This window comes from Vanessa cardui, chromosome 18 (assembly GCF_905220365.1).
Source record: "Vanessa cardui chromosome 18, ilVanCard2.1, whole genome shotgun sequence".
NCBI lineage: Eukaryota > Metazoa > Arthropoda > Insecta > Lepidoptera > Nymphalidae > Vanessa > Vanessa cardui.
This window is the reverse complement of record NC_061140.1, coordinates 8,428,745-8,441,315: the sequence shown is the minus strand read 5'-3', so window position 1 is coordinate 8,441,315 and position 12,571 is coordinate 8,428,745. Positions and strand designations below refer to the sequence as shown.

Sequence of the window (12,571 nt, the reverse complement as noted above, 5' to 3'; positions counted from 1 at the left end):
ACTTTTACAATGCACGTGTAGAGTGATCATCGAGGGAGTGAGGCGCTCAGCGTCACACATCTCCTGACCGATTCGATTACGCAATCGCTGAAACAGAGGACGTTTTGTGAAAACACTGTAATTAAACGCTTCGTCACAAATCGTGACGTGGCTTGTTGTCACATCGTATCAACTATTTGTGTCCTTACTGTGTTAAATGTTTACAAATTGTGTCAACGATTCGACGAAAACACGCTTAAAATAAAAAAAAATCGAAAGTAAGACTGTCAGCCTGTTCGTTATTTCGTCATCGAGCTGTCGTGATTATATTTGACGTTGATTTAGTTTAACACATATGACTAGCGACCCGCCCCGTTTCGCACGGGTGCAACACTGATACTAAATGTACTACAGAATTTGTTTACCCACGACATTGCATTAGATACTTAAATTATCATTGTTTTCTAACTATACTGTCCATGTTATGATATACAAAAATCTTCCTCTCGAAACATACTATCTATTAAAAAAACCCTTGCGTAATTTTCAAGATCTAAGTAAACATAGGTATAGAACGGTAAGCGTCTTTGTTTTATACCATGTGATAATGACATGACATTATGGTCAAACAGAAAAACAGATAGACATTTTAACGGTCATTGAATAAATAAGCAAAAATGAAAATAGATGAGTCTGCAGAAGAAAAATGAATTTGTAGACCTGTAGTCTACACAGAACTGAACAGCTATTATGAAGTTTAAGTAATATTAAGATAATTACAATAATCTTTCTATTCGTAAGTTTCTTGTAAAGTTTTTGTCGAAAATATTTAATAAGAAAATTGTTTTGAATTTATAGTTGGGAAACGGTATTACTATTGAAATGAATTTGTATGCTAGGAAAGCCTTTAATCCAATTAAAGTGTTAAGCTGTGCATACATAAAACGCATTGGAATGGCTCAACGATTTTTATTTAAACGTATACCAAAACTATTTTACCAATGCTGAAATCTAGTTTTTTGAAACATAAAATATTAAAAGTTATGTGGTATATTGTTGAAATTTTGTATGTTATTTTGAGTGTTTCACAAGTGTTATTTTTTGCATATAATCATAAAAATATGAAAATATTTTTTTTGTGTTTTTTATTTTGCGTTTTAGTAACGGGATCTCTATTTGAGTCTACTTTTTTAGTTTATCAACATATACTAACCTCACATTATTGGATTCTCCAAATTGAAAATCACTTCTGAACTTATTGAATCAAAATGTGATTAACTTTTTTACATACTACCAAAAAATATTATAGATTTGCTTTAAAGTAGTTAATATTTGTATATCCTTCTTGTCAGCTTTCTATTATGTATTTTCTAAATTATGAATGTAAAATATCTTTTAAATATCTTACATAATTAACATACATAATTTTATAATTAATAACCTCGATCATGTCTGTTTGTATAATTAAAACTGAAAGTACATATTTACAAATTTATTCATTCCGTTTCCACAAAAAATTAGATAATCGCTCAAAATTATTCGGTCGTAGTATTCGTACAACTTTTAAACTCTACGAATTGAATTAAAGGCGAAAACGTATAGTACGATACAACTTAGATGTAGCATCGGCAAATTCAATAAAACCGATTACTGCCCATTTATACAACCAATAGAATTAGCTCCATATCGCGCCATTCGACGCTATTCGTCGCTACAGATTCTCGTGAAATCGACGTGTCAAAATGACGAATATAGGAGGAGGTCATATGATATTACAAGAAATTACGTTTGTGTAAAAATCATATTCACATAAGAAATAAATATTGATAATTTTGGATAGCGTACTTAATTCGGATGTGATCGGTTTTACGAATTTTGCCGATGCTACATTTAAGTTTTGTCTTACTATACGTGCGAGACTCGGTTTTAAAATATAGTATGACAGATTGTACACGAGAGTTCCCCGCTCTTGTGATATGAAAGGAGTTTAATTATACGGTTCGCACCCTTTGAATCGTTTCTGTTTATTATCTAAGTGTGAGTCAGTCACGTTGGCGCATAAATGGCGCCTCATCTAAAAACTTCACGTGTGTACGAGTGGATCCACATCGTTGGCTTCGAATATGTCTATACGGATTATTATATGGCACGTGCATCCCTCACGATAATTTTCTCCACCACCGACAACCACAGCCTGTAAATTTCTTACAACTGGGCTAAGACCTCCACTCCCTTTGAGGAGAAGGTTCGGAATATATTCCACTACGCTGTTCCATAGCAGGTTCGTGGAATAGACATGTATCAGAATTTCTAAACACAAATTAAGCACATGAATATTTAGTGGTGCTTGCTTTAGTTTGAACCCACAATCATCGTTTAAGATGCACGCGTTCTAACCACAGGGCCATCTCGGTTCTTCGCCACCGAGCAGGGATTCATTTTAAAAACAGATCGGAAAGTTCTGGTGCATGGCCATTCCCAGATTTGAAAACGTAATCCTCGAATAAAATCTCTTCGACTATTAAGATGTCTCGCCCTTCTTGCAACAGCTGGCGTTTATACAGATATTACTAATTTAATATTATATGATATGAATTTGACGACGAACTTTTATTTGAACAAAAATTTATATTATTTCTCTTTCTATAAGTTAGTAACGAAACTTTATTTACTGAACCACTTTTTATCAGTGTAATGCTATCGGCCTTATACATAGATGGAAACATCGAACGCCCATGAAAATGATTAATTCTATTGATATTAAATGTACAATATTGTATGACTACGATGTACGAACATTAAATTTTATATCACGTTATAAAAAATCGAATATTATTTTAAGGACAATTATTTACTATTTATACAAATGTCAATTATTATGTTATATTTTAGTTACTTTATAGACAGGAATTTCTTTTTTCGAATGTAACCTTTCTATGTATTATAATAAATACATGATAATTTGTCATGAAGTTTAGTATCGTCATGTAATAAATTTGTCTGCTTTCAATTGCGCTTCGACAGAATGATAGTAGTGATCGTTGGTAATACGGCGAAAGGCCCGCCGAAAAGGTAATACTGGTCCAATACTCGGTACACCATACTTACAAGGGAAACAACCGCTATCAAGAATATTTCCAAATAAATAAAATAACTTCTAAATTCTTCATTAATCTTTGTGTGATACACACATACATACATACATACAAGTATTTTTTTGTAATATATGTATTATTATTCAGAGCGACGGCAAGATGGTATTCGACGTCATTCAACGGATGGAAGACACGGAGCCGTTCAGTGAGGAACTTCTAGCGGCCATGAAGAGGCTGTGGGCGGACGCCGGTGTCCAGGAGTGCTTCGGCAGATCTAATGAGTACCAGCTCAATGACTCGGCTAAATAGTAAGTGGAATGTTTCCTCATTATTTTAGAAGCTTTAGATAGCCATGTGTACTCGCCCGAGATAACAAATCATGGCGGCAACAGAAATTCTAATTAAATTCAATCCACAATTGCCAAAATTCAGAAGTATTAAATATTAAATAATCAAAATAAAAAGGGATCATTATTATACATATTGCAGTGATGATAAAATCAGAATTGTATTATATAAGAAAGACAGTATCTAATATGACTGAATGATGAGTTTTGAAATTAATCTCATTATTACTATGGACTTTCGTATATTTGTTAATTGTCTAACTATCATAACGTAGACTTCTTAGGAAATCCTACTTAGGAGTTCTTAATAAAAAATACAAAACACAACTCAAAATTTTATGTTTATAAAAAAACTTACATACACACTTATGAGTAATAACTAAGAATTAATTGGGCATATTCAGTCTTCAGTATATCATTTTCATTTTTTCCTTATGTCTAATTTAAACTGCAGAGGTTCATTGGGTACGTAGGTCGGTGTTACACTGTACGTCAGTTCCCCGTATCTCCATGATACGTTGTATTTATGAAATATCTGAAACAAGAAAAATCTTTACACGCCTCTAGTTTGTGAAACGCTGATCAAACTCAGATTAACTAAATTAAATTCGAAATGGTGATTGGTCGGTTTAAGCTGATGACGTATGATACGACCAATGAGCGTTCCGTATTTGGTCTGATTATTTCAACTAACTTTGCTCATAATTCCGAAAACCGCCGTTAAGTCGGCTACAAATGAAATAAAATCTAGAATTTTCTACAGTTTTCCGAGAACTTTCTTTATCTTAGTATAAATAATTAGTACTGGTATTAAATATTAATATCGTTTCCACTTAAGTATGTTTCTTAATTACAATTTTTCTATTCATTCGCTTCGAGCTTTGTTCGCTTGTACAAGCGTGGAATTAATGAAAGTATATTCAAACAGAGGATTGTACTTGTACCTTTGTAAGTTTTTAATATTTTTTTTTTAAATATATTTTCACTCTTTCAGCCAGTACCTCTGCGTTTTATTAAAATGAAACACTTTAATTGCATTAACCGCTCCCTTTGTCGTATAACACCGTGGACCTCATTAAAATCCTTCCTATTATATTTCACGTGGAACCGTGACAGAGACGAGTGTAGTTTTATAATTATTTTTATGCGTACTAACTAACGAGTAATACGTTATTTTTTTTTCTCATGCGCCGTCAACTTGTTCAGTTTCGTTTAATAGCACTTATGCGATTACTAGAAGTCGCACGCGGCTTCTCTCGCGGTTGTCATGAATTAGGCAAAAAGTAGCTTATAATTGCTTATTAAACATACGTAAATTAAACCTTTACGTATGTATTTCGTTTGAATAGAAGTACAAACAAAGAAACGTTCAAACAAACTACAAGAGTTTTTAATTCTGCGACTTTTTTTAATGAAGAGGTAAATATTTGTTATTTTTTAACTTTATTTTTATAAGCGTTAACTCCGAGTCGTTTCATAAGTGCTGAGATGACCTGATGTTAAAACAAGGAGTTATTAACCGAAATTTGCGTCGAAAGTTTAAGTCCAAATAAGTGCTCCAATTGATTCAGATGAATTTTTGACTTGGTTTGGTTTGTGCCAATTCGCCTTGAAGCAGAGTAGTGTAACTATAGTTTTATAAACCTTCTCTTTAAAAGGAACCCTCTAATAAGGACCAAAACGAATGTAATTGGGCTATATTGTGGATCCGTTACTTTTCATTCATAAGCTTCATTGGTATTGAATACTTGTTATTCGATATTTAAAATTATCACTAAGTATTAAGAAATAATGGGCCGATATGCAAATACCAAAAATTGTAAATTTACGTTACCTTAGCGAGCAAAAGTTGCAGTTCCACTTCAGCGAATCTCTTCCCGATGCACATACGTCTGCCAAAACCGAATGGAAGAGAGGCGAATGGATGTATTCCTACCTCTCTCTGCCTCTTTGCTATTAATGCCGCTTTAGCATGTTCGCAAATGTTACCATTCGATTCGTAATCCGTGTAACGAGATTTGGTAGATACACGATCGTCGGTGCGTTCTTTGTCTCTCATCCAACGTTCCGGTGTATAGTCGTGAGGATTTGGAAAGTATCGTTCCTCATTCGACATGATGTAGTGAGGGAAAACGATGTGTGACTGCGAAGCAATATGTGACATTATAATTAATTTTAGTTTTCTAACTGTAAATATCTTTCACGTGACAGCGAATATCTTTGGAGAATGTTAAAGAAGGAAATTTTATCGTTAACTATTTGACGACCTCGGCTTTGTTCACTTTTTGGAGATTGGTCGTCAGGTGTTAGTCGAGATAGTCCAATGGTTAGAACGCGTGCATCTTAACCGATGATTGCGGGTTCAAACCCAGGCAAGCACCGCTGATTCATGTGCTTAATTTGTCTTTATAATTCATCTCGTGCTCTGCGGTGAAGGTAAACATTGTGAGGAAACCTGCATGTGACATATTTCATAGAAATTCTGCCACATATGTATTCCACCAAACCGCACTGGAACAGTGTGGTGGAATATGTTCCAAACCTACTCCTCAAAGGGAGAGGAGGCCTTTAGCCCAGCAGTGGGAATTTACAGGCTGTTGTTGTGTTAGGTATAAAAAAGTAGCCTATGTCTTTGTTCATAACAAATTTTCGATTCAATAGTTTCTCCGTGAAAGTGCAACATACTGTGAGACTATTAGCACATTTGAGATTCTTTTACTTTCTATTTGTTATTGATAAAAATATAAGTTTAAAAACAAACCCCTTTCGGAACTTCATATCCAGATATGACAGCGTCTGATTGTAAACATCGGCCATTTCCTAAGATGACCGGTTTCATTCTAAAAGAAATAAAATCAATCCATCAATCAAAAATAAAAATCGTTACATAGTCAAGTTAAATAGATCAAGTTAATAATACTAAATCAACGCTTGATATGTAACTATCGAGTTTCTGCTACGCCTGAACTTGTTCTGATATAGCTACTGGTTCTTATATTACATGTACTTAATCGATAATCTGATCGAGGTATGCCCTAAATTCGATCGTATATTACGTATAAAATTTATCGTTTATAACGTAAAATATTACAACATTTCTTTTATATCGTATAAAATAAGACGCGACATTGAATAAAACATGAGCTGAAGCCCGAGGTTTTCAGTAAATATATCTGCATTGCTTTTACGTAGTGCTGCAACATAAATAAGAAACCGCTTAAACCACAAAGCGTTGGGAAGTATGAGTAACGCTGCATACAAAGCAACTTAATACTTAGCTCAGATCAAAAGCAACCTGCACCTCCGTGTCATATATGTGTACATCTATATATTTTCTAAATCCTCTAAGATAACGATTGTAAAGTCTCTTTAATGTCTGCGTTAAATTTAACTCACCGCAGTGCTTCCTTTATACAGGCGCGTAAATACGGTAGCCGTTCTAAATCTTTGCTATTAAGCGATCTACCTACAGGAAGGCTATTGTCTAGTTCCGCTTGCAACCTGCATTGTGCTCTTGAATTTTTCGCAAGTAAATACATCGTGCTGGCCGCAGCCGCAGCCGTTGTGTCAACGCCGACCAATAATAAATCTAAAGCCAATATTGTTGCAACTTTATCGCCGGAACTTTTAGCGATTTGAGCGCAAACTCCTTTATCCGTCAATCTCTTCAAGCAAAGATTTCTGAAGGAGTCCAAGGCGTCCACGTAGGTTTTGTAAGCTTTAGTTGAATATATCCTCCACATTGGAGCGGACAGTTCGAGTTCTGGTACACTGTGAAAGAAACCGTGAATGTTTTTTATGATTTCCTTTGCATCGGTGTCTCTTTCACTCAAGCATCCTAATCTCGTGCCCAAGGCCCACGCTCCAACAGCTGAAAATGGTAATTCGATATAAATATAATGTGCCCGTAAGCCATGATCAATCAATGTGACATTGATGAATTCTTGTCTTTCACTTACATTCTAAAGCCCATTTGTATAATTCCGTTAGAAAATCTTTAGGCATTTCTCTATTATGATCCATAATATTTTCCATTCTGAAACAATTTTTATCTAAATTAGTTATTGGCTAGAACGAATACAAATATTAACTGAGACAATAAAGACAGATTCTTGGACATGTGTCCAAGAGCCAAAATTCGTAATTTTCTTAAGTATGATAAATGTGAGTGCGTCAAATCAACATAATCGGAACGTAACTTTTTCATTGAATGAGATTGTTGTTTCCCGCAGTGACTCAGTGCACACACACAGCATACAAAACAAACGAGCAGACGGCGTCGATGTTAGGAACGGATGTGGTCATTAAACCGTGATTCTGCACTCCGCTTACATTTGCCACTAGACTCTTAGATCTCGTATTATAACATACTCAGACGTGGAAACGTTTCGATGAAGACGGCTTCATGATAATGTTATGTACATTGTTTTAAATTTATGTAAATTTTATACGAATACATTCGCGTTCGCATTCCGTTGAATCGCTGATGTACTTCGATTTTATGAATTCACGTTCGGAACACGACAGGTTTTTGATAACGCGATAGCGGGGAGTGCCTAATGATGTCTCGATTCCAGAACACATTAAAGACGGTGCTTCTGCTGTAAATATTTTATAGAGAAATTTATAATGGCGCCATTTGTGCGGAAACATCATTGGCAAGAATATGAGGCTTTGATATAGCAACTATGAACTTTTTATATTTTTAAGATCATTTATTAAAAATAATAGACATCTACATTGTAAACATAATGTCGTTTTTTATTCTTTGTGCATCAATCACGTGAAAATTACTAATTGTATCGGAGTCGTCCGAAGCTGTATACACCGTATTTTTTTAAATTCCGTTGGCCTTTTCCGATATTTTATTTATCATTCAGCCAAGCGGGCTGGTTACAGTGTATGGATAAATATATTTATTAAACAAGCATTATTATAAGTTTATAAGAAAAAAGTTATTCAAATAAAAAGTATGTATAACATCAATTACACAATATAATTTTTACGTCCTTTTATTGAAATAAATATGTAGCAAATTAGCACGAAATATTTAGTATTATTATTGTGTCGAAGATTACATTAATGTTTTAAATTTCAGTTCTAAAATGATGTTACTTATTCCACCTGGGGAGTTATTCTGTATAAAGAAAATCGATAATTGAACGCAATAACACGATCGTGCAATAGCCAAATATATGTGCATTGACAATTATAAAATTAAAAAGACACCTCAATAGCGTACATATCACGAGTGAGAAACGAAGTGAGTTCTAACAGAGTGGCACTGTTGGACTAATTGATTGATTAGCTCTATAAACATACATGTTCACATAAAAACTGTAATTGCGTGCAGTACATAATTATGATTAGCGCTTGGTTAGAAGTAGTTCATTTATAATTTGTACATTTGCTCATTTGCCATTAGCGAAACAAGATACGAACTATCAAAGAATAATAAATAATTATAGAGAGTTTCTAGAAATGTTATGTTATATTTGAAAATTTTCAGTAACCTTTTATTATCTGATGTATAATTCACATTAATTGTGCTATAACTTAGTTTTAAAACATAAACAATGCAACTATAATCTATAAAAACTATAAAACGTAGTCGCTATTTTAAAGAACACGTGGATCATAAACTAAGACAACCACTGCTATTTCATGTGCTTAATTCGTGTTAATTATTTATCTCGTGATCAGCAGTCAAGGCGAAAATCATAAAGTAACCTGCACGAGTCGGTTCATTATGGTTTTCTTTGTCATGTGTAAGATCGAATTCTTGTTTTATATATCCTATATGTAGCCTGTTTATAGTAAAATTTATATTAATATCTTATTCATAAAAAAATGATTAAAATATGGCTGTCTGTTAGTTAGTGAATAATAAATTACGGCTTACCTGTCCAAAAAATCTACGGCTACGTCGTCAAGTGATGGCACAGCCGCTTTAGCTGCCTCCGGAGCCACGAGAGCTTTCGAAACTTTTGATCTGAACTTTGACCATGGCATGCCGTGTCTGTTTGCAAACATAAATAATTAAAGATTTTTTCCCCGTTCATAATTAAATTTATCTCATTGAACAAAGTTATAACCACGACAACACTTACACGCCTATTAAGCCGGGCTCATCGCCAAAAAAGTCCTGCCGTAGTTCCTGTTTGTAATGCTTCAGACATGGGGCCACTGCTCTATGCGGCATAGAGTCTTCGCGCCTATATATTTTTGCTGTTTCTTCTGCACAAAATGGAAATACCAAATCTGGGTGTCCAAACAATTTGGCCACTTTGGCGGCTCCGCCAGCCCCGGCTAGAGCTCTTAGATTCCACAGCGTAACATCTAAGCTTCGTGTTTGCCACGGTTTCTGTCCGATAGCAAAGCGCCAGGAGTTCCCAAGCAGAGGAAGCGGCCTGGGACCCGGTATAGTCGCGAAACGCCTTACAGCACTCATTGCGTGCAAAACACTAATGGTGCTTCAGCTCCAGGAGATGTTACGTTGAAGGAAGTGGGGCGACTGCGTTACGTTTTCAGTCATTTCGTAATAGCTGTCCAAGTCGACGACGCACACGTTCCTCAACAATGCTGTCCGCTCTAATATTTATCGCTATCGTTTTTTATTACCGAACATGTTGCCTTTGCCTTATTAGGATTTATTATGATTATGTGTGAATTTACACAAAACAATTATTGGTCAAGATTTTTTTTTTTCATTTGAATTATACGACGACCTCCGTGGTCGAGTAGTGTGTACACCGGTTATCATGGGTACGCCACTCCGAGGTCCCGGGTTCGATTCCCGTCCGAGTCGATGTAGAAAATTCATTAGTTTTCTATGTTGTCTTGGGTCTGGGTGTTTGTGGTACCTTCGTTACTTCTGATTTTCCATAGCACAAGTGCTTTAGCTACTTACATTGGGATCAGAGTAATGTATGTGATGTTGTCCCATAAAAATATTAAAAATATTTATTTAAAATATTTAATGATATTTTTTCTTATATCTTACCCTTTTTATTATAGAATTGATTAATGGTGTAGTCGTTTTCACAAAAAGTAAAGTAAATTCGATATATATTGAGAAAGTAAGAAACTAAAGTCGCATAGAAGCACTAATCGTTTCTTCCTCACCATGCAATGGTATGTTGTCATGCTCTTTAACATGTGTACGTTAACAATAGTAATCTGTTCACAAAAATGCCATGTCATCTTCGTTTAAAGTTTAAAACAACTAGTTCTTTGCGAAATTTTGCGTTTAGATTTGTTCAACTCGTTTATACAGTGAGTAGGCAATTGAATCAGGTGACGTCAGAGAGCAATGCGATGTGTCCAATTAACGGTTCCCTCAATGGGAGTTGGGTGCGGTGCGCTCACGCCGATTGATTCGTCCGGTCTTCGGGAGCATACTTCATTTGCACATGTTCCGCAATCTCTCCATTCAAACATGACAATACATCGTTGACATACAATCAAGATTATATCATTCCGGAATTCCATTTTTAAATATGATTCTCGTTCATTTTGAAGCTTATATACCATTTAAACATTTCACGCTGTTAATAATTGAATATTTGCGAATACGCACCGTAAATTCAGAAGGACAATACACTGTTAGAGCATAGTTAACATCGTCACATGCTTGGGAAATATATAGAAACTCTATTGTTTATTTAAAATATGAAGGTACTTTGAAAACAATTGATAATTGAGTTGCAATATGTACTCGTATTTACAAGCTATACTATTTAAATTCGGTCAAATCTTGTAATCCTGAAATAAGACTTAAAACATTACTAATACCATTAACATTATCTTTTATCCCATGGAGTTGAAATTTTACGTATTAAACTGATGTAACGTATGTATTATAGGGATGGATACATTATTTGTTACTCATGCAAAAACCACATTTTTATTACGAATATTATCAATGTGAGCACGAATTGTAGTTGCATTTTAATGAGAGGCTTAAGTTGAATAAAAATGCATCGATGTGTAAAAATATATTCTGTGGGTTTAATTGTTATAGAGGCGTCTTTACAAAAATATTTTCCGTTTCCAATATCAATGCTAGTTCTTGGAATCGATGTGCAGCGTAAATTTTATCTGAAGTTATAATACAAATATGATTTATTCGAAGATCCGCGATAACGCCAGTAACGTGATACCTCTTAAGTCATGTTTGATTTGCATGAGAAATGCGTCCGACGGATGCAGTCTCGTCCACAAGAAGTCCTCTGTTCCTTCATCCTCTCTCGATTCGAATAAAGAATGATTGCGTTACTACCATGAATGTGTTATACAACGTAGCGTTACGATATTAGTTCGTAATGTCTGTCATGGAACGCTCAAACGATCGGAAAATTGCTACTTATTGTCATCCTTTCTATGCACGTAACATGTATTGCATTATGAAATTGATCGTAATAGCACTTTTCACCTCGTATTCTCTTAAATACTAGTAATTTGACTAACATAATGAATAAAATTATGTATAATTATATTGAAAATGTTAGGAAATAGTTAGTTTCTTGTCGGTTATCTAAAGTGCTTGTAAATGTTTGTGTGATGCGTACGTAAATGAAGTATATTTTGATTTAATTATTGCGTATTATTTCCTAAGTTTATTGTTTTGTTATAATATATGAGTTCAATGACATTTTATCTCTAAACGCATTATGGCTTTGAACATGGTGAGACAAGTTTGTCGCTTTCATTTAGAGTCATACGATTCTTTAAAATATATGAGTTTTATTTTAAATAGGCAGATAGACTAGAATTTAGACAATCTGATGCCAAATGGCCATCACCACACTAAGAAATATTAACCATTAGTTGTGGCCCGTAACTCCGCTGACTTTTTAGGATTTTGGTGTTTGGTTTGATAAATATAGCCAATGTACTTACAGGGGTTTTAATTTTGCTTCATACTTGAATTTCATCTAATTCGCCTATATATAGAAGTGTGCGTCTACAAACAAAGCTACTTTTCCTTTATAATATTGGTATATTTTATTATAGATTACTTTCGATGCGTCACAGCTTTGAACAACTAAAATGTTATGTCCTTGTTGCCTCTAGATACACTGTTATTTTTAGATAATTTCGTAAAATACCCGTTTCTTATTAAGTTAAATGGTTATGTATTACATAATG

At 34.4% G+C, this 12,571-nt stretch overlaps 2 protein-coding genes across 3 annotated transcripts in view; one reads left to right on the top strand and one right to left on the bottom strand.

Annotated features, from left to right (window-relative positions):
- Positions 1-12,571, top strand: part of LOC124537670 (guanine nucleotide-binding protein G(o) subunit alpha) — a 48,202-nt gene that overhangs the window by 21,401 nt on the left and 14,230 nt on the right. For both annotated transcript variants that reach the window (XM_047114586.1, XM_047114585.1), the window contains exon 4: positions 3,222-3,382. In XM_047114586.1, coding sequence (XP_046970542.1) covers positions 3,222-3,382 — 161 coding nt within the window. The remainder of the gene's footprint in view (positions 1-3,221; positions 3,383-12,571) is intronic.
- LOC124537668 (probable cytochrome P450 49a1) lies at positions 3,757-9,930 on the bottom strand. Its single transcript, XM_047114581.1, has 7 exons — positions 9,532-9,930; positions 9,324-9,440; positions 7,381-7,457; positions 6,818-7,292; positions 6,183-6,261; positions 5,256-5,564; positions 3,757-3,956 (listed from the first exon to the last, which is right to left on the bottom strand). The coding sequence occupies exons 1-7, from the start codon at positions 9,870-9,872 to the stop codon at positions 3,843-3,845; spliced, it is 1,512 nt and encodes a 503-aa protein (XP_046970537.1). The 5' UTR covers positions 9,873-9,930; the 3' UTR covers positions 3,757-3,842.

Excerpts from the sequence above, each read along its gene's own strand:
- LOC124537668 (XM_047114581.1), bottom strand. The coding sequence starts at position 9,872 with ATGAGTGCTGTAAGGCGTTTCGCGACTATACCGGGTCCCAGGCCGCTT. Across the intron at positions 6,262-6,817 it reads TGTATAAAGGAAGCACTGCG|AATGAAACCGGTCATCTTAG; the intron begins GTGAGTTAAATT and ends TATTTCTTTTAG. Across the intron at positions 3,957-5,255 it reads TGCAACTTTTGCTCGCTAAG|ATATTTCATAAATACAACGT; the intron begins GTAACGTAAATT and ends TTCTTGTTTCAG.